This window comes from Trachurus japonicus, chromosome 10 (assembly GCF_045865225.1).
Source record: "Trachurus japonicus isolate A0001 chromosome 10, Traja_1.0".
Taxonomy (NCBI): Eukaryota; Metazoa; Chordata; class Actinopteri; order Carangiformes; family Carangidae; genus Trachurus; species Trachurus japonicus.
The window spans coordinates 18,435,242-18,455,990 of NC_140916.1; the positions used below are offsets into that span (position 1 = coordinate 18,435,242).

Below are 20,749 nucleotides of genomic sequence, written 5' to 3' on the forward strand. Positions count from 1 at the left end.
GCACTAGTGGGCAACTGTGCACAGCAAGTGAGACTCAGCGTTAGGACTTTTTGTCACACTAGTTGACATCGTCTAGGGGATATATTGGCTTTCACTAGTTCAACTAGTAAATGTTTTTACTTCACTAGTTAACTAGGGAGATCCAAAAAAAAGGTGTTACTAGTGTGACTAGTGAGCATCTTAGAGTTCATCTAGTAAACATTTTAAGCCCCACTAACTAATAAGGTCAAGGAGACTTTTTCTAGTTTAACTAGTAAGGTGCAAATTCTTACTAGTCACACTACTGGTGATTTTGGCTTTTACAAGTGTAACTAGTATAAAAAAAAACCTTGAGGTTACTAGCAAACAAGTGAGGTGAATAGCTGTTATTAGTTAGCAAGTCAGAGCTTTTGCTCAGTGTAGCCACTAGTGACGCCTGATATCAAGGATATGGAATAAATGCCCAAACGGTTTGCCATAGCACATCTTGAAGACTAAAGCTGGTCAAAGCCTTGCTGTGAATGTGTGCATGAGAAATGTACTGATCTGATACTGGCTTTTGAACATGAACACATGCAACTGGCAGTCAGGCAGTCACTAATGCAGTGGTGGTACATTACACCTCACTAGAACTGAAATTGAATGGAATTTTCACACTGCGTCACAGCTCACTCCTTTGCCTGTGGTTGAACATCTACTTTAAACTGGAAGTGCTCCACTAGCAAACAGAAAACCATTGTCATGTGTTAAGGACATAACTGTCAGCTGCTAGGCCACTATGGTACATCGCACATCGCACTCTCACTCGAGCTCAAAAGGCCAAGAAAATATTGTCTAAATTTGAGCACAACTGATGACTGAACTCATTCTGTGGAAATGTTAAGGAAAAGTTGCCACACCATGTTTCCCTTAGTTGACCCAGTGGACTACTGAATTTTGTTTCAAAACCATCTCTCTAAACTCAGATCGTGATTTAAACTTGGCAGTGGTCTTTCTGGGCATCAACCAAAACTCAAGGTGTCACCGGAGTTCAGAAGTTAGGTGTCAAGGCTTCTGCTGCTGTGATCGTCTTTGCACTTGTATGGCCCAGTCTAAATCCTATAACAGCAACTTGATGCTGACCTTGTGATACACAGGCAAATAAAACATGATTTCTTTATGTATGAGCATGGGCACAAAGTGAGATAAGACAGCACCTGATCCTCGTTTAGACTAAGTGATGCTGTTTGCTCCGCCTTCACTGGAGCCACTGACCAGCAGCTGCTCATGGTTAGCTCATTAAACTCTAACTAATTAGGGTGGCATCCTTTATAAGCCTGCATGGTTCACTGTATCTTCAGTGTTGGCGTTCAACATGATGTCTGCACAGGTTTTCTTGGGGTAAGTAGTGCTGACTCTTGCGTAGCCTTTTGTTTTCTTGTTGGTGAAGTTTTTTCATTCAGTTGTCTTGTTTTTAAAACTGTTTCAGGGCTTCCCTCTTTGCTCTGCTGGCTGTGAGCGTACACTGTGGCCCTGTCAAAAAAGGTAAATGACTTGTCCATGTTTTTAATCTGTTGTACGATTGTTTAAATTCACTTCTAATCAACCTTTCTTGTTCTCAGGCTTCAACCCCTCAGGCTTCTATAGTGGTGGTCACACAAACGACTATGGCTATGGCACTTCTTCTGGCTCCTATGCACCTGGAGATGCGTCGTACAATGCTCCTGCTGAAGTTGTCTCCAGAGGATCTTACCAGCCGGTGCCACAGCCTGAACCTCAGCCTGCTGTTCATAGAACGCCAGCTGCACCGGTTGCATTCAGCTCTGTTTCAGGACCTGCTGAGTCAGGACACGGCAGCGGTGCAGTGAGACGGCCTTTTGGTGCTGCACCCCCAGGAGCTGCTCATCACCCTGGTTCTCTAGGTAACAAATGTTAACCTTTCTGGACAGCAGCGGAAAGAAACTACTGTAAACATGAGTTTTGATGCCATGTAGGCAACTGGGTAGCTGCAACTAATATTTAAAGGTCATGTCTCTAGAAATTTTGGTTTGGGTTTGCCAATGGTTTCAATTGCCGGTCATGTAACTCTTGTGGTCTTGTCTCTTTCAGAAACTGAATGGGCTGTTGCACCTCCAAGTTTCTCTGGTGGGGCAAGGCCTGCTGCTGCTGCTGCTTCTGGTTACGTTAGTCCACCTCTTCCACCACCTGAACCTCTGTACCAGGCAGGAGAGTTGGCCCATTCTGAGCACAGCTTTGAGGCCGGTGACTTCGAGAGTGAGACAGAGGAGACGGGCTTCCAGCCCCCACTGCCACCACCCCCTCCATTTCCTGTTCACAACTCTCCTGGACCAAGCCACACCAGCCCACCTTACCCGATGCCTGGACCGATGCCTTACCCTGGCTGGGGTTTCTATCCTCACTACGACTACATGTTCCTGAGTGGCCAGTATCCCCCCGGCACACTCACTCACGCCAGCAGCAGCTTTGAGCAGGGGCGGGACCACTGGCAAGATGTTCACTATGTGAGAGACCACTACCCACAAAACTCCCCATCTGTGCCACAGGCCGAGCCCGTCAAAGGTCAGTTTGCACCCCGTCAAAGCGTGAAGGCAGCGGGACCTCCTGCAACTCCCTATAGAAAAGGAGCTGCAGCAGGTTCACCTGGGCCTTCCCATGGACGCCCTGCACAGGCACCTGGCAGGCACATGGGCTACAACAGAGTCAAGGTAAGCTTGCATAACTTGGCACAATGACATGTAGCTCTGATTATCATGTCCTAATGTTGTCTTCTTCCTGTCTTTAAGGTTGGCTACTAGGCGATGGCTCGCTCCAGCACAAGAACAAATGTTTCTGAAACAATAAATTATTCTTAAAGTACTTTGGCTTGTTTGCTCTTTGACCTGACACCTATGGGGAAGCACATTGAAGAATGTCAAGCTGGTCAAAGCCTTGTGACTAACCCTGAGGGGTATTGCACAAAACCTAGATAAGGGATTAAAGCCGGGATATGTTGGGTATCCTTGGCTGAATTTAGCCTCAAGCCGGTTGTTCAAAAGCAGGCTAAATGTATCCTGGTCAAGTTACTATGGTGATTTATTCTCTGCAGCCAGTTGGTTGATTCTGTTGTCTTTATCTGTGACTCTGATCAGAAATCAATGTGTTTCATACAGTTATTCCATGTTATGTACCTATGGCCTGATTTTTAAACACAAAATGCATGTGTTCATCTATAATTTCCATGACCACTAGTAGCTATACATCACTGGCTTCTCATAAAAAGCAATGGAGCAAAAATAGCATAGATTTTATTTTTTTATAAAATGTTAAACATATTGGTTGAGGTAAAGAGTGAGTGTGAGCACCTTCCAATTTATACACTCATCTGAATATATCAGCAATTTATTGAAGCACCAGACTGCATAATGTTCTTATTTAATCCATTTTCACCTTTTGCACTTTTGAACTTGTATTTGTTATTACAAGGAATTTGTGCATTATCAACTTCCACTGCTCATCATAAGGCAAAGTGCAAAACTGTTCATTTGTGACAGGAACATGAGTTGCGATTATAATTTTTTTTTTTTTAAGGGGTGTGTCACCTGACGTCAGCATTGAGTTCCTGATGATTGGAGGAAAGTATAGCCACACCTGTCCTCTCATCGGTGAATCTGTGATCAATCTCTGTGGTCTACTGACTTACATTATTGGACCAACTGATTAATCCAGGTGTGTCTGAGGAGTCACAATGGTCAGACACACCTGGATTAATCAGGTTGTCCAATAATGTAAGACAGGAAATGAAGGAGCAGCATTAAGTTCAGGAAGTAGTGGAGCTGTGCAAAGAGCCCATTTGAGCACAACTTGATGGCTGAACTCATTCTGTGGAAATGTTAAGGAACTTGCCACACCATGTAGTTGACCAGTGGACTGCTGAATTTTCATCTGCTTTATGACAAGAACTTTATGCAGGTATGATGCAAGCATATAGCTACATACTGATTTATTTTTCATGAGTTATGAATAGTTTTTTTAGTGAAGATGACTCACTATCTACTGCACTGTAACTGCAGCCAGAGTCAGAGCGAGTTGCCTGTTCCATTATGGCCGACTGTGAGCTACTCCTACGCTTAGTCCGACCCCCTTGATACCATCAACCAAAGCTCAAGGTGTTACTGGAGTTCAGAAGTTAGGTGTCAAGGCTTCTGCTGCTGTGATCATTTTTTCACTTGTAAGCCCAGTCTATATCCTAAATCCTATAACAGCAACTTGATGCTGACCTTGTGATACACAGGCAGATAAAACCTGATTTCTTTATGGCTGTCTTTACACTACAGATTTGTTGCCTATCCTTTTTTTTTTGGACTGTCTATTTACATGTTCTATCAGAAGTGACCCATATCTGATATCTGTATTTACACCAGCTTTGCTTGAGTGAAACAACCCACTGAAGAATAAGCTAGTGATTTCTTTTTAAAGCTGACAGTGATGGTGACAGTTGTGCCACCGTCCGATCCTCTGTCACTCACGTATAGTGAGGATGGACAAAGTCTCTTGGACAAATCATTTCAGTTTTGCCAGTAGGCACCGACCGAGGGCAAGGAACGCTTGCCCTTGGTCTGCTTATAGGCTAAATGAATGTCAGTTATGAAAATAAGAACTAGTGAGGGGGAAACAACAGACACACGGACACCACGAATATGAAACAATAATCCCTGCATGTGACAGTGACCACAGCTGGCCATGGTAGTCCAGGTAAGTCCCAGGTGTCAACCATGGGCTATAGGTTCAGCAAAACGTGTGGGCATGTGAATTAATATCTGACACGAAAGGTCTGATCTGTTTGTCAAATTGTATGATTTATTTCCACATACAGGGGCTGATCTGACAATATCCTCCATGCGTATCACGTTCATGTTACAGATCCAATCTGTGCCATCAATCAAGAATTGGCTACTTGAGTGTAAGGACAGCCTATGGTCGCTGGGCACAAAGTAAGACAGCACCTCGTGGTCTGAGTTTAGAGATGTTTTGGAACCAAAATTAGGGTCAACTTAACCAGTGAAGAAATGCATCCAACATGGTGTGGCAACTTTTCCACAGAAATTGAGTTCAGCCATCAGTTGTGCTTGATCTGATTTCCTTGAGTGAGAGTGCGATGCAGCATGTGTGGGCTGGCAGTTATATTGAAGTCAACACAAGACAAGGTGTTGCTAGTGGCACACTTCCAGGCTAAAGTAGATGTTCAACCACAGGCAAGGCGTGAGCTGTGACGCAGTGTCAAACTGCATTCAATTTCAGCTCTTAATGTATTACCACTGAATTAGTGACGCCAAAACTAGTTGCATGTTCAAGAGCCAGTATCAGACCAAAGGGGCAGTTGTCGGTCTGAGAAGTGAAGCTCACTTCCGCGTTCAAAAAACTGCAATCCCCTCGGATTCCTCTGGGGGCTGGTGTCAGAAGGGAGCATTCCCCATAGACCCCCATGTTAAAATCGCCGACTTTACATCCTCAGTAAACATGTTAAAAGCCTGGTGTCAGAACGTTTTTCGATAGTTTCTACCCCCGCACACACTCTGAGGGGGGTGAATTTTTTTTTTAACTCTGCCGTTTTACTGTTATAAGGTTAAGACTCTGGCCAATTAGGGCGCGGAAACGTTGAGTGACAGGTCCGAGCAGCTCCGTGGACAGCTGCTTCGAGGCCAGTGGGCGGGTTCTCGGCCGGCCAATCCAACATGGCGCTGTTCAGGCCGCCATATTTGAGTCACAAAAACGACTCCCCAAAACCAATGGGTGACGTCACGGACGCTACGTCCATTCTTTTTACAGTCTATGTATCAGACACATTTCTCATGCAAACAGTCACAAAGCTTTGACCAGCTTGACATTTAGTAATGTGCTTCCCCATAGGTGTCACCGTTAAGGTCAAAGAGCAAACAAGCCAAAGTACTTTAAGAAGATTTATTGGTTCAGAAACATTTGTTCTTGTGCTGGAGCGAGCCATCACCTAGTAGCCAACCTTAAAGACAGGAAGAAGACAACATTAGGACATGATATCAGAGCTACATGTCATTTGTGCCAAGTTATGCAAGCTTACCTTGACTCTGTTGTAGCCTATATGCCTGCCAGGTGCCTGTGCAGGGCGTCCATGGGAAGGCCCAGGTGAAGCTGCTGCAGCTCCTTTTCCATAGGGAGTTGCAGGAGGTCCCGCTGCCTTCACGCTTTGACGGGGTGCAAACTGACCTTTGACGGGCTCGGCCTGTGGCACAGATGGAGAGTTTTGCGGGTAGTGGTCTCTCACATAGTGGACATCTTGCCAGTGGTCCCGCCCCTGCTCAAAGCTGCTGCTGGCGTGAGTGAATGTGCCGGGGGGATACTGGCCGGTCAGGAACATGTAGTCGTAGTGAGGATAGAAACCCCAGCCAGGGTAAGGCATCGGTCCGGGCATCGGTCCAGGCATCGGGTAAGGTGGGCTGGTGTGGCTTGGTCCAGGATAGTTGTGAACAGGAAATGGAGGGGGTGGTGGCAGTGGGGGCTGGAAGCCCGTCTCCTCCGTCTCACTCTCGAAGTCACCGGCCTCAAAGCTGTGCTCAGAATGGGCCAACTCTCCTGCCTGGTACAGAGGTTCAGGTGGTGGAAGAGGTGGACTAACGTAACCAGAAGCAGCAGCAGCAGCTGGCCTTGCCCCACCAGAGAAACTTGGAGGTGCAACAGCCCATTCAGTTTCTGAAAGAGACAAGACCACAAGAGTTATTTGACCTGGCAATTGAAACCATGGTAAACCCAAACCAAAATTTCTAGAGACATGACCTTTAGATATTAGTTGCAGCTACCCAGTTGCCTACAAATGCATCAAAACTCATGTTTACAGTAGTTTCTCTCCACTCCTGTCCAGAAAGGTTAACATTTGTTACCTAGAGAACCAGGGTGATGAGCAGCTCCTGGGGGTGCAGCACCAAAAGGCCGTCTCACTGCACCGCTGCCGTGTCCTGACTCAGCAGGTCCTGAAACAGAGCTGAATGCAACCGGTGCAGCTGGCGCTCTATGAACAGCAGGCTGAGGTTCAGGCTGTGGCACCGGCTGGTAAGATCCTCTGGAGACAACTTCAGCAGGAGCATTGTACGACGCATCTCCAGGTGCATAGGAGCCAGAAGAAGTGCCATAGCCATAGTCGTTGGTGTGACCACCACCATAGGAGCCTGAGGGGTTGAAGCCTGAGAACAAGAAAGGTTGATTAGAAGTGAATTTAAACAATCATACAACAGTTTAAAAACATGGACAAGTCATTTACCTTTTTTGACAGGGCCACAGTGTACGCTCACAGCCAGCAGAGCAAAGAGGGAAGCCCTGGAACAGTTTTAAAAACAAGACAACAGAATGAAAAAACTTCACCAACAAGAAAACAAAAGGCTACGCAAGAATCAGCACTACTTACCCCAAGAAAACCTGTGCAGACATCATGTTGAATGCCGACACTGAAGACACAGTGAACCATGCAGGCTTATAAAGGATGCCACCCTAATTAGTTAGAGTTTAACGAGCTAACCATGAGCAGCTGCTGGTCAGTGGCTCCAGTGAAGGCGGAGCAAACAGCATCACTTGGCAGTGGCTCAAGGTGTCACTGGAGTTCAGAAGTTAGGTGTCAAGGCTTATGCAGTGATCACCTTTGCAATTGTACAGCCCAGAAAAAAAAAAAAAATGTACAGCCCAGCCTAAATCCTATAACAGCAACTTGATGCTGACCTTGTGATACACAGGCAGAGGCATCTACCTCCATCTCAGAAGCTGCGTGTCGTGGTCAAACAGTTGACTTCATGGAGAATGTTGACTGTGCAATTGCCAGACCTTTACTGTAAGGGGCAAATGGAAATTAGAACAATGAAAGTGAGATGTTTAGAATCTGAGCCAGTGAAAGCTAAAACAAATTCTCATAAAAGAAAATATATAGCGTTACAAACACCATGGCATATGGGATAATGACTCACTTCAGTGAGAACCAAGACAAACTGCAGCAAGCGTCATAGCTCAGCATTCAGCCCAGCTTCAGCAATTGCCATTCATTTAAAGGGCCATTACGTCTGTTCTTCCAGACCTTGTGGCGCAACGGTAGCGCGTCTGACTCCAGATCAGAAGGTTGCGTGTTCAAATCACGTCAAGGTCAGATAAGTTTCTCTATGTGCAACATTTAATAGACCATGAAAGAGCACTTATATATCTATGAACGTATATACAAGTGTGCCTTCTAGTTACCGTCTCATGTAAATTTAACAGCTCTGATAAACACTGAGCTGTTGTATTAGATGGCACTTTCCACACTCTCCGTCACCATCATTAGTTCAAATCAGAAAATATTATTCAGACAAAGACCACTCTAATAGGTAAAAGGTTGAATCCTCATTTCTTCAACTTCTTCTACTTCATCATGATTTTATATTGGGGAGTGATTACATACACTATTAGACAACACACCATATTGAGAAATACATGAGCTAAGATTAGATAAACTTCATACTGAATCCTGCTGTATTGATCCATATAAAATGCCATTGCACATACAGCTTCCAGACCTTGTGGCGCAATGGTAGCGCGTCTGACTCCAGTTCAGAAGGTTGCGTGTTCGAATCACGTCATGGTCACTGCAACAGAGTGCCTGATTGGTCTCTAGAAGACACTTCAGTGACACATCAAGCTGATTCACTCATCTCCTCCCATGCACCTTGATGTGTTGTTGAATGTTCCACAGGTGATGATGACTTAATTTTATCCCTGCACATCCATCTCCTTCATCCTGCAAATTCCTGTGTTCAATCACATAAAGACTCTGCATTGTTTTTCCTCTTTGTTTTTGAAGTTTCCATGTGCTCACATTACAGTTTTTTTTTTTTTTTACAATCGCTATGACCTGTTTGTCAATACTTTAAACACTTTTTAAAAAACTGTTACGTAACGCACATCACACCTAAAACACACAATTCCCAAAACAGTTACTATAATTTCATGCTCAAAATCAGAAAGTCTATCTAGTAGTTTCTTTGAACCTCTCCACAGTTTGCTTTTGTTGGGTTTAGTAAATGCAGGTATTTTGTATATTTTTTGCAAACACTACAAAAAGTGAACAACCATTCTCAGATCAGCTTTGCAGAATTACAGTAACACCTTACAAAAAAAGAGGAGAACAATTTCTACAGTATTGCAAAAAATCTGCATCATACTGTAACTGCTGGTCATTCACAGATGTGTGAAAATGCAATTTACAAACAGAAGAAATACAGTGAAAATGAAAAATACAAAGTCAATGCTAATCTGCCAGGTCTTTTTTTCCCCACATCTTTTTTTTTTTGTACAAGATCAGCCCTGAAAGAGCCTCAATACAGTGTGTTTCCTAGATGTTACAGTATAAAAATGGGATACACATCATATACATTTGTTTCAATCTACAAAGTGAACTGCTGCTCCCTTCGGCCTTTAGGTTCAGCTTTGAACATGAGGTTTTCTGGTTTGACAAACTGTGTGAAAGCAATTGAACAAATAGCTGCTGTTGTGGTCCTAATTGAGCTTGTGTGTAAAATACGTTACAACTAATTTTAAATGTGTTAAATGTATGTATTTTGTCTCAAAAGACCAAAAAATGTGTTAATTGTATATCCCACACAGGCTGATGTTGTGCTAACTGTGTGAAAAGTTTTGAAAAAGTGTCAAAAGTATTAAAAAACGGGTCATAACGAAAGTTTAAAAAAACAACTAAATAATAAAAAGAAAAAAACTCATACTGTACCAGGGTGCTGCCACTTTTATGGGTCCAGCAAGAACAAGAAGAGTGGTTGACCATAACCCATCATAAAGCATGCTATTCAAGTCTGTCTCTGTTGTGGACACACACACACATTCAGAATATGAGAAGCATGAGGGAGTCAGTGTAAAAACAATAATTTGAGATGACCCATAGGCTAACAGCTTTAACATGCAATCATGTCACTAAATCCATGAACACACACGCACACATTCAGTCTTTTTTTCATCCATTAATCAAAGACAAATCATAAATCCATTAATCTCTCAACATATCCTTTGTTTTTCATATTTTAGTTCATCAGGTCTGATTTTACAACTTTTACTGTGACAGATGCGGAGTTGTGCTCCAGTGATTGGACCGTGAGCCGGAGGGAGTGGAAGAGATACACAAGAAGGTGCTGACATAATTATAGCATCTCAAGACTTAGACAGAGGGGAGGAGGAGACCAGGATGTGGAGGGCTGGAGAGGGTAATGACAGACAGAGTGGAAATAAAGATAGACATTTATTTTTAAAACCATCTGTTTTGTGTTGAATGAGTAGATGCAAAGTTTAGCTGGGACAGTGAGAGAAGAAACTGGACTGGTTTGACCATGTATCTAATGTATACTCTAAGCTTTTAATGCTGATGGAAAATTTACATTTCAGTGTTTCGTATTTACATTTTATGAATCAAGAGTATAGCTCTTTCTACATAGAATAAAAAAGATAGATTCTTAGTGGGGATATAGGCTGGTTGAAGATCTTCTTACTGTAATCCAGATTGAAAGGTAGGGAAATTACTGTATTTCTGATAGATAAGTGTGTGTCTCTAATTTACTGGTGAGTGGATCATTTTGCACAGAAGTTGTTTCCTCAGAAACCAGCAAATTTGTATTTATTTTTCAAATTCCTATTTTAAATTAAACTGGTACTGCACTCACTTGGATTCAACCACATTAGCTCTACACAACTTGATCCATATCCTCGTTTTATATTCCAACCAAACAAGGAGAGATATATGCTATATATGTGTTTAAAGGACTGCATGCACCCACGTGTTTGTGTATACTGTATGTGCGTAGCCACGGTTTCCACAGCAGACGCAGCTGTCCGGCCCACTGGACTGCGCCTATGTCACTTTGACTCTATTTCGGGACCATGTGTTGTTCAAAAGGTCAGATAAAGAAGCGGAGGAATCCTCACAAAGCAGAGGGTGGGGGGTGTCGGGTGAAAGGGGGCGAAGGCGGATTTCCACAAACCAACACACAGACACATCACACAAACACATGACAGACAGTGAGGACAGAGAGGGAGACCAGGACAGAAGAGAGAGACATCAAGCAGGACTCCTGTGAAGAGGATTCACCTCTGAATGACAACTTTCTCGGGAAGAAAAGGGATCATTTAAGAGTCGTGGTTGATCTTATTTGACCTCTAATCTTTTGATTAAAGAAACTTCTCTGATCATGGATGGAGAATCACCGACCCAGGAGACAACTGAGTGTACAGGGACGTCAAATCCGACTGACACCAACAACAACAACAACAACAACGATCAGGTGTGTGTTTTGCATGTTAAGATTTAAGTAAAGTAAAAAGTTGTTCCTGTTTGTTAAAGCCTACAATGACCGGCGTTATGTTCTATACCAGGAATAGGCAGTGAGAGCATTTGGCAGGTGGTTGTGTTAGAGTGAGGAGGGCAGGAGAAGGAGAGAGACTTCGCTGGTCTGCTGTGCAGCTACACCTGTTCTTACACACACACACACACATGCACGCAGGGAGGTTATGCAAAGTAATGTACATGCACAAACACACACTGGAGTTTCCTATTCCCTCTGATGAGTCACCACTGAGATGGGTGACCTGGAGTGACTGTTGCTGCAGCAGGTCATTAATAAACAGAGCACACTAGTTTAACAGTGCTATTTTAATCAGAATGACAAAATAGTACAATCTAATTCTTAAATGAAGTATTCTATCAGGATGTGTGTATTAAGAGCTCTAAAATGACTGAAGATTGAAACAGATCATTGAATGAGGGTTTTATTTCTGTAAAGTTTAAATGATACATATATTTAGAGAGCGAAAAACATTTTGGTTTCTGATTAGTTTCATTTCATTCAACATGTGACAGTTCAACCTCTGTGCTCGACAGAAGTGAGATACTCAACATACTAAAGCTTCAGGTCTCATATTACATTAGTGATATCCCATGAGTGAGGTGTAGGCACTAGATTTAGGAGGCCAGCATCTTACATAATGTTACTGTCAAACACAAGGGTTACATAGAAATCAAAAGACACGAAATAAAACTGTGCCACTGAAATTATCCATTAGAAAAATATCTAAGCTATAGCCTACTCTATGTGAGTGTGTAGATGCACAAATATACTCTCATAATTATATTTAACCTGAAAAAACGTTTTGTATTTTTCAAAATTCAAGGTCAAAACTTGAAATTTCAGTTTCAGATTTTACTTTTTCAAGTACAAAACATTTGACCCCGATTTAGCTCAATAGAAATCAAAAGACACAAAATAAAACTGTGCCACTGAAATTATCCATTATGCATACTCTGTTACAAAAGTACATAACAAATTACAGATTTATATTTCCTGTCATGCAGGCAGATCCACCAGCGCTGGGGGACAATGAAGACACAAGTACCGAGCACACGGAGGGAGAGACGGCAGAGGGTCAGGAGTCAACAGAGGCGGGGGAGCAGAGGGAAGAGGAGACAGTAGGCGAGGAGGACGGTGCTGGAGATACAGATAAGTGTCCAACAGCTTCAAAGCCTGTTGAAGGTGACAATGAAGAGACGGGACAAGATAAAGACAAAGCATCAACTGACACAACAGATACTGAACCGGTAAATGGAGAAAAAGAAGTGGAGGGAGAGGTGAAGGAAGATAAGACAGGAGGGCAGGTGGAGGAGAAAGACACAGAAGAAGTAAAGGACAAAAATAAAGATGAAGAGAGGAGTAAAACTGAGGAAAAGCCAAATGAAGAAGAGAAAAGCAAAGTGGAAGAGAAGAAAAAACAAGTCAAAGAAGCAGATGTCGAGATGAAAGACAAAGGAAAGACTAAGGAAGTAGAAAAGCAAGGGAAGCCTAAAAGAAAGAGTGGTCCTTCCCCCGCTGCTCTCTCACGACCAAGACCCTCTGCACGCTCCATCAGGGCTGCCAACAAGAATAACATCATCGCCAAGTTTGAACAAGCTGCACCACAGTAAGTCGTCAGGCAGAACTTCAGATGGTTTGGTAAGTGACACTGAAGACTGGTCCAGTGTGGGTTTGATCAGAAACTGTGTTTTACTGTGACTGTATTTAGATCTGCGATACCGCGCAACTTCAAAGTTCAGAGGTCAGCTGCAGCCGCGGCCACCGGAGCTTCAATCAAACAGAAGATGCTTCAGTGGTGTCGCAGCAAAACTCGGAACTATGAGGTCAGTTCATCGTCCTCTTCCTCCAGTGAGACAGATTCAGCTAATTCCTGGATTGAGGCTGAGATGAAGATGAGTCTGTTCAGTTCCTGTGTCTTGATCTTTCAGGGCATCGACATAGAAAACTTCTCATCGTCCTGGTGCAACGGCCTGGCCTTCTGTGCTCTGATCCATCGCTTCTTTCCAGACGCATTCGACTACAGCTCCCTCGACCCAAAGGACAGGGAGAAAAACTTTACTCTGGCCTTTGAAACTGCAGAGTATGGACTATCTCATTCTCCCTTCCTCATTCAGTCGCTCAGTTCAGTTCAGTTCAGTTCAGTTCAGTTCAGCTCAGCTCAGTTCATTGTCTAATACAGAGAAACTAATTTAGCAGTAAGTGGTTTATTGTCAAATGAACACAGCAGTAAAACAATTAAAAGCATTAAAAGTGCTGGCACGACATACAACACAATAAAAGGTTTATTTAAAGACACTGAAAAACGGTGACAATAAGAAGAGGAATGATATATAGCAAGGTGGGGAAAACATGAGGCAGTTATTGACATCAGTGTATGTGTTCATCTCTAATTTTTAATGTTGCAGCTGGTAAAGATTGGAATAATTTTAATTAGTTATAAACTGTTGGGTATAGTCTGTGAATTTCTCCCCCATGAGCAAATAAGTGGGAATAAGAAAATATGTTTTTTACTAAATTAAAGTGAAGTTGAAATTACAAATAAAGTGGATGTCCCGCTCTTCTTCCCAGGTCCCTGGCTGACTGTTGCCCTCTGCTGGAGGTGTCTGACATGATCATGATGGGCAACAACCCGGACCCCATGTGTGTGTTCACGTACGTGCAGTCCCTCTGCCACAGCCTGTCCAAGATAGAGAAAGAGAGGAAAGACAAAGAAAAGGAGGAGAAAGAGAAGTCTGGAGATGGAGGAGAGGAAGGGGGAAAAGGAGAGGACGCAGCAGGAGAAGAGGCATCGACAGAGCAGCATGAAGAAAAGTCGGCTGAGGACGGGACGATGGACGACCAAGAGGAGAAAGAGAGAGGAGAAAGAGCTGAACCAGAGGGAGCTGGAGAGGAGGAAGATGCACCAAAGAGCTGTGAGACGGAGGAGGGTGGAGCAGCGTTAGTCGAAGCAGAGTCCTAGAAAATACTCACAACACACAGAAATACTGAAAAGACCAAAGAAGCTGTTGATGGTTGCAGTACAACAATAAGTAGGCTACAATGTCTTAGTTTGGTGTTGGACTTAATACTCTCTGAGTTTCTACTCAAAAGTGTTAATGTGATTTTACAGTTAGCTGTTTGTTTATGTTTGAAAGTGTATTACACAGTTTTTTATTGACTGCCATGCTGTTTGTCTTTGAGCACATAAACTAGAAAATCTAATTATCCTGTTTGTTCTGTGGTTATACAACACTATAAATGAAATAATGGACTTGTGTGTTGCAGAGTTTTTTGAACAACAATAAAATCCTTGTCTTGAGGGGATGTGAGGCCCAGCCAAGACAAATGAGTTATGACAACAGTATAATGGATGGTGTGTTCACCAGGGCAGTGGTTTGTCATTTTCACCACAGACAAAGTAGCATTTGAAGCAGCTATGCAAGATATAGCCTACAACACTTTATAGAGAATTACAATAGCCTACAATGAAGAGGTGTGAGAATTTAATTTGATTATGATATTTACAGCAAAGTGTAAAAGTAGGCTAACTTCTAGAGGCAGCTCAAGCTAAGTGATCACATGACAGATCACATGCAAGAACCAGACAGAAAGAAACTTGACCGTGCATCTGCCATATTTTACATTCGTACAAAGAAAGTTATACTTTGTGTAGGATTGTTTTGCAAAAACAATACAATTTTTGAGAAGGTAATTATGCGTGATCTCAATTACGTAATTACCAACATTGGGATGTTTAAATGTAATTAGAGATAAAATAGCAGGAAACTTGCTGACATATTGAAATTATATTTAGCTACAAGACCACAGGTTGAACAACAGAGAAATCATTTAATAAGAAGAACAGTGGATACAGTGATTGCAAAAATTTGATGCCATATTTTATAATCATCATTAGGCGAAGCCTACTTTTAATGTTGTTGTTGTTGTTTGGGGGTTTTGTTTCTGCACAGCAATCACTGAAGTGAAGATCCACTTTTAACAAATTCAATAGACTTTTTGTGCATACCAGAGTATTTTACTTCATAATTAATTTAGGCTACTGTTATCAGTTTGACAAACCCTGAACACTGTCTTGCAATGAGCAGTAAGAATGAATAATCTACAGATGAATATAGGCTATGAATAAAATGTTTTGACTACATCTAAATACCTTTGTAGGAGTTGCATTAAACATAAGTAAACAGGAGTTTAAATTCAGTTATGGCCTAGCCTACTAAGGCTATAGCCTACTCTCCCTCTATGTCATAATTGGTCTCTGGGTCAAAAATATTATTGATTGGTTTTTATTTTATTTTATCAATGATTGTTTTTTAGATAGGCTACCTGAGTTTGTGTCAAGTGTTAAAGATGTAGCCTACGATGTGTTGATAAAAACCTCAACACTGACCATGCAAGGGTCAGGTAGTCAGATAGTGGGAGGCCTCTGCTTTCCAGTAATTACGGTAATCGACGTAATGCTACCGGAAGAGCCATTGTGTTTCTCCTCTTGTACGCTCGCCCAGCGATTGTGTCGCGCTGTTTTTCACCGTAATTCTCGGCGGCAGCGGAGTGAAACATGTCCACAGACATGCCGCCGGGCAGCCTCAACCTGGAGGCACAGCTCCTGTCCGTCATGGACGTGCTGGTGAAGGCGGCGGTGGCGGAAATCAGTCAGCTGTTCTCGGAGAGCTCGGCGTCTGTCCGCCTGCATCTAACCCAGAGCCTGAAGGAAAACGAAACGCTGAGGATGAGGATGAAGGTGATGAGGAGCGAGCTCTTCTCCCTCCGGCTGCAGACCAGGACCAACCGGCCGGTCAGCCGCTTCTCTCCGGTCCGAGGAAACGTCTCCAAACCACGGGCGAAACCGCAAGGTAACGAGGGCTTTTACTTTGAAAAGTAGCCTAATTCATAGGCTACTCGAGTACCAAAGTAACGCCTTCTTTTTGTAGACCAATTACAGAACCACTCCTGTTGCGTTTACAGTCCAGACAGTTTATTGCTGCCATAAAAAAAAAAGCGAGTGAAGCAGATTTTCTGAAAATTCAACTGCTGATCAATAACCTTTAGTCCCAATCTGTCACACACGTCATAGGCTATAGGCCACTGATCAGAAATAACTTCATCACAAAGCCCAAAACCATGAAGTGATGTGTGGAGGTTCAAACTTTTATTATGTTGTCCCCCCTCCCCATTTTTTTTTCCATTTGACAGGTAATCTACACAGTGATATCCCTCTTCTATTCATCATCAATGATCAATGATCCTGATGTTCAGCTTTTGTCTTCCCCCTCTAGTTGTCATCAAGCCGCCAGCGGGTCAAAAGGTTGTTGGAGAGGCTGTGTCTCTGTCTCTACAGGCTGAGAGCAAGACTTCCTCCTCTGCCACTCAAGTGCAGGTAAACACACAGTTAACCTTTACTTTTGAGTAACTTTTATTACTGTTCGCTCATGCACATGTGTTATTCTGTCTTAGTGCGCAGATGTGGACAGTCCAGATGTCATTCTGATCAAAGATGAAGACGACGTTGGAGCATGTGAACCAGTTGTAGGTGAGTAGTTTTTTTTTCAGTTTGCTTTTCGTTAATGTTATACCTGACTGTTAGCAGCGGGGGGGTTTCCTGTGTTTTGATTAAAGCCATTTATCAGCTAAAACAGGATTAAAAGCGGCAGACTTCATTTGACTACACCAGGGCTGCTGTGATAGACCACGCTCCTAAAGTGTGAGTGTGTATGTTGATATGACTTAAAAGCTTGATACTCCATTCATCCTGTGTCAGATCATGTAAAGGAAGCATTTTCTTTTCTTTTTTTAACATCAAAACCTGCATGAGTACATGTTTCCAATAGTAAATTAGGAGAATATCAGCACTGGAGGACATGGCAGTTCACAATAGAAAATGTGTATAGATATAGTTTTATATACTATATGCTTAAACAAATTCATACTTGCATTTTTCCAAGTTTTCCAGGGGTCACATAGGTATCAGGGTAAGGAGGTGATATACCTAACAATTCAAAAGAATAACCCTTCTGGCAACGTGTGTGCAGCCAGCGCTTACTCTCTGAGTAGAGAGTCAATTGGCAAAACACCAAGCCAAGTGGTGGAGGAAGTGAAATAGTGATGCCATATATATCCAAAAGACATTTTAATATCCTGTCCCAAAATCCTGCCACTTGGGGACAGGCCCAGAATTGATGATATAAGGAGGCTGGTGCTAATTTGCATGTAGTGCAAGTGTAGTCGAGTCTGGTTACAAAGCAGTTTATCTTGGCTTTTTAAACCAGTGAGCAGTGAACCGAAGTTTAGTACAGTTTAGACCTGCAGAAAGTGGTGTCTGGCATTAAAGGAAGATTTAAATATCCTGTCCTCTGCTCTACCCCTTATGTAATCGTCTAACTCTTGCCACTCCAGGTTCTGTGAAATTGTGTCATTGATGCCCAGGACCCCAGAGAGGCCGCCTTAAAACTTTGATCTCACACCTCTTGACATCTCGGCCCAATTAAAAATATCATCTATTACAGTCGGTGGGGGTTTAAGAGGGAGGGAAGGTGGTAGTACAGCATGGAGTAAAATGTCTGACTGGGAGGTTTCTGAAGGGATAATATAATTTAAGGTGGTATTTATTCTGGAGCTCAGTGAAGGAGGCAACATGAAACTGAGAGAGAGATCAGAGGTCATGGGTTTGGCAGATGGAAAAGCCAGTGTGAGCTGTGGAGGCCGAACAAGAGGATGAGGAACTATTTAATCTGTATTTAATCTGCAAACAAACACAACAGGCCGGCTCTTTAAAAACACTAAGACTTTTATTACCGCTGCTATTTTATTATTTTATGCATGTCATGTCTGTTGCTTTCTGTTGTTGTAAGAGCTGCCCTGAGACAACTTCCCTTATAGCATGGCAATAAAACTACTTAGTCTTCGATCAAGACAGACCCTCACTTTAGTGTTGCAGGTTTATTATTTTCATGTATGCTTCCTATGTTGAGGTCTATGTCATGTTGGAGGATACTGCACTGCCTCTTAGGGTGATTTATTACAACACAGTGTGTTTTTAAACCATGATGCATGGTTTGACGCATTAAGTACAGCACTGGCTGATTCATCTGGCTACCCATGCGGAGCAGTGGGTGGGGGCATCACAGAACTTGTTCTTTTTAAACATTTCTTTCAACACTTGAAACTCAAACTAAAACGTTGCTGTGCAGCTATATGCACTTTTAAATTCTGTCTACAAAGTGTGTCATTTTTCGACACAACTAAAAGTTTGAGGCTATTCTTAGGAACTGGCACCTCTGCAATATATATATATATATAGTTTTTTGAAGACACCAGCCCTGATTCACAAGTGTCGTTTGTTGTGTTGTTTGTTCTTTTCAGGTCAGAGCGACTTTGGGAGCCGCGGTACGCAGGAAGACGTCGCCACAGGGACTCAGAACGTAGAGTCTGCTGCCGGTTCCTCCTGCCTGACCGACGAGAGCAGGGAGCTGAGGATCGTAAGCGTTCACGGCCGAGGAGAAGGGCCCCTGCAGGAGGAGAGCGACACCCTCTTCTCCGTCTCTGAGCTCCAGGCGTTTAGCTCCTTGTCTCCAGACCACAGCATCACCCATGACAGCCTCCTCAGCTTCACCACCGGGGCCAATGACAGAGCACCGATGAGAGCGATGCAGGATAACAGCGCTGCCCTGGTGAGAAACACTCAGCTGGACAGAACTCACTCCACTCAAACGGCTTCAACCACATTGAATTCTGCCATAAAAACACTAATGGGAGCCGAGGGTCAAGCGGGGCACCCCAGTCACATCGGCCAGTTCTCCCAGCAGCAGAACATCTTCCCTCACGCCGTCGGCAAGTCTCTGGATTGCAGCTTCTGCGGCGAGCGCTTCCTCAGCCGCGAGGACCTGATCGTCCACCGGGCGACTCACACCGGGGAGTCGCCCGTTCCGTGCGCCTTGTGCGGCAAATCGTTCGTCAACAAGACCACGCTGAACATCCACATGCGCATTCACACCGGCGAGAAGCCCTACGCTTGTCCGCAGTGCGGGAAGCGCTTCACGCAGAACGGCAGCCTGAAGATCCACCTGAGGACTCACTCCGGAGAGAAACCGTACACCTGCGGCCAGTGCTCCGCCAGCTTCAACAACCCCAGCAACCTGCGCAGACACATGATCACACACAGTAGTAATGGGGTGCTCTGATGAAAAGATTGAAAGTTTTTTTTAGCCACAGTTTGTTTTATTTGTTTTTTTATTTGACTTACACTTTTTGCTGCAATATATACTGTATTTCGGCGAAAGGTGTGTGTCAGGGGTCACTTGTACTTATTAACCCTACTACTAGAGTGTGTGTAGCGCGTATCTTGACAACTCCCCATTAAAATCAGTGGACTGTTGCAGCTCAAAATGCTCTTTGTTCAGTGAGACAAAACGTTCATTCTTTTAAATTGTAGGAAAACCAGCAATAGGAAAACAACCTCCAAAATTAAATGCCTTCTTTGTTTTGTAAATTCATACACAGTTTGAAAATTAAACATTTTTTATGCATCACCTCAGCTCCAGTCCATCATATACTGTAGTAAAACTATGGCTTTACAGACTCATTACATTGCAGCATTGGACAGCTGTAGCTCTGCTCCCTGAATGTGTGACAGAAGCTTAAATTAACAAAATCATGGACAGTGACATTGGTAAAAAAAAAAAGAAAAAAAAAGGAAACACACAACAGCTTTGTGTCTGCCATATCGATACATTTTCTATCTCTGTATGTAGTTTTATATTGTGATATATATATATATATATATTGTGATACAATAAATTTTGTGGAAAAAAGGGAGTTGAGAAACTGTTACTTTATAAAACAACCAAGCAGGAATAAGTGTTGGGCTGAATGTCATCATGTTGATACATAGCAGTTACGCTTATTGTTCTGGCCTTTCACAAATGTTTGAGGGGCTGGTACTATACGAAAAAATCGACTTCTGATATGGTTGATATTCTTTTGTAATATCTCATGACATCACCAAACTCCACTCATGACAGAACATGTTACGTGCTGTAGGTGTTTTAAACTGTTTATAAAAGTTTGCAGAGTTACAACAAGTTTACTCTTTTCACACTTGACAGACACTCAGACACCAGACACATTGACTATTGACTAATCTTTAGATAAGCCTCAGACCATTATGACTAATGAGGAATTTAAAATGTGTGACTTGTCTGGTAGTGGTCACCATACCTACTGTATGATAAGGAGAGGGCCATTTTTCCCTCACTCCTTTTTCACATGCTTCATTTCAAGATGAACTACCTCCACTGTTGACTCTGTTTCAGCTCTCCTTTCTTTCTTTTTATACTATTAGATAGTTTCAGACTGGGCAATAATCAATTTAGTGTGGATTATTTCCCCTGTGGATTTGTAGTCTG

The 20,749-nt window shown here is 42.9% G+C and overlaps 4 protein-coding genes and 2 non-coding genes across 8 annotated transcripts; 5 read left to right on the forward strand and 1 right to left on the reverse strand.

The window, feature by feature from the left end:
* Positions 1-1,318: 1,318 nt before the first annotated feature.
* LOC146979742 (uncharacterized) lies at positions 1,319-2,820 on the forward strand. Of its 2 annotated transcripts, none has more exons than XM_085788733.1 (5): positions 1,319-1,359; positions 1,448-1,503; positions 1,581-1,880; positions 2,068-2,684; positions 2,763-2,820. In XM_085788733.1, exons 1-5 carry the CDS (start codon positions 1,334-1,336, stop codon positions 2,772-2,774), a joined length of 1,011 nt encoding a protein of 336 aa, XP_085644859.1. In that variant the 5' UTR covers positions 1,319-1,333; the 3' UTR covers positions 2,775-2,820. The 2 variants fall into 2 exon arrangements, with proteins under 2 accessions (XP_085644859.1, XP_085644861.1); XM_085788735.1 differs by having other exon boundaries at positions 1,596-1,880.
* A 3,082-nt stretch (positions 2,821-5,902) lies between these two features.
* LOC146979743 (uncharacterized) lies at positions 5,903-7,471 on the reverse strand. 2 transcript variants are annotated; one of them, XM_085788736.1, is made up of 5 exons: positions 7,391-7,471; positions 7,247-7,302; positions 6,870-7,169; positions 6,053-6,681; positions 5,903-5,974 (listed from the first exon to the last, which is right to left on the reverse strand). In XM_085788736.1, exons 1-5 carry the CDS (start codon positions 7,414-7,416, stop codon positions 5,963-5,965), a joined length of 1,023 nt encoding a protein of 340 aa, XP_085644862.1. In that variant the 5' UTR covers positions 7,417-7,471; the 3' UTR covers positions 5,903-5,962. The 2 variants fall into 2 exon arrangements, with proteins under 2 accessions (XP_085644862.1, XP_085644863.1); XM_085788737.1 differs by having other exon boundaries at positions 6,870-7,154; positions 7,391-7,431.
* A 573-nt stretch (positions 7,472-8,044) lies between these two features.
* On the forward strand, positions 8,045-8,116 carry trnaw-cca (transfer RNA tryptophan (anticodon CCA)). Its single transcript has one exon. It is a non-coding gene; the product is annotated as a tRNA-Trp (tRNA).
* Positions 8,117-8,519: 403 nt separating this feature from the next.
* Positions 8,520-8,591, forward strand: trnaw-cca (transfer RNA tryptophan (anticodon CCA)). The gene has a single exon. It is a non-coding gene; the product is annotated as a tRNA-Trp (tRNA).
* A 2,407-nt stretch (positions 8,592-10,998) lies between these two features.
* On the forward strand, positions 10,999-14,679 carry smtnl1 (smoothelin-like 1). The gene is made up of 5 exons (XM_085789736.1): positions 10,999-11,288; positions 12,356-12,957; positions 13,060-13,174; positions 13,280-13,431; positions 13,920-14,679. Exons 1-5 carry the CDS (start codon positions 11,196-11,198, stop codon positions 14,308-14,310), a joined length of 1,353 nt encoding a protein of 450 aa, XP_085645862.1. The 5' UTR covers positions 10,999-11,195; the 3' UTR covers positions 14,311-14,679.
* Positions 14,680-15,819: 1,140 nt separating this feature from the next.
* On the forward strand, positions 15,820-19,525 carry LOC146979747 (uncharacterized). Its single transcript, XM_085789737.1, has 4 exons — positions 15,820-16,201; positions 16,625-16,725; positions 16,803-16,878; positions 18,708-19,525. Exons 1-4 carry the CDS (start codon positions 15,907-15,909, stop codon positions 19,523-19,525), a joined length of 1,290 nt encoding a protein of 429 aa, XP_085645863.1. The 5' UTR covers positions 15,820-15,906.
* Positions 19,526-20,749: the final 1,224 nt, after the last annotated feature.

Bases quoted from the DNA above. Each gene is read 5' to 3' on its own strand.
- LOC146979743 (XM_085788736.1), bottom strand. From the start codon at position 7,416: ATGATGTCTGCACAGGTTTTCTTGGG. The intron at 7,303-7,390 runs GTAAGTAGTGCT...AAACTGTTCCAG, and splicing joins TCTGCACAGGTTTTCTTGGG to GGCTTCCCTCTTTGCTCTGC. The intron at 7,170-7,246 runs GTAAATGACTTG...TCTTGTTCTCAG, and splicing joins CTGTGGCCCTGTCAAAAAAG to GCTTCAACCCCTCAGGCTCC.
- smtnl1 (XM_085789736.1), top strand. From the start codon at position 11,196: ATGGATGGAGAATCACCGACCCAGGAGACAACTGAGTGTACAGGGACG. The intron at 12,958-13,059 runs GTAAGTCGTCAG...GACTGTATTTAG, and splicing joins TTTGAACAAGCTGCACCACA to ATCTGCGATACCGCGCAACT. The intron at 13,432-13,919 runs GTATGGACTATC...TCTTCTTCCCAG, and splicing joins CTGGCCTTTGAAACTGCAGA to GTCCCTGGCTGACTGTTGCC.
- LOC146979742 (XM_085788733.1), top strand. From the start codon at position 1,334: ATGATGTCTGCACAGGTTTTCTTGGG. The intron at 1,360-1,447 runs GTAAGTAGTGCT...AAACTGTTTCAG, and splicing joins TCTGCACAGGTTTTCTTGGG to GGCTTCCCTCTTTGCTCTGC. The intron at 1,881-2,067 runs GTAACAAATGTT...TGTCTCTTTCAG, and splicing joins TCATCACCCTGGTTCTCTAG to AAACTGAATGGGCTGTTGCA.
- LOC146979747 (XM_085789737.1), top strand. From the start codon at position 15,907: ATGTCCACAGACATGCCGCCGGGCAGCCTCAACCTGGAGGCACAGCTC. The intron at 16,202-16,624 runs GTAACGAGGGCT...TTCCCCCTCTAG, and splicing joins ACCACGGGCGAAACCGCAAG to TTGTCATCAAGCCGCCAGCG. The intron at 16,726-16,802 runs GTAAACACACAG...ATTCTGTCTTAG, and splicing joins CCTCTGCCACTCAAGTGCAG to TGCGCAGATGTGGACAGTCC.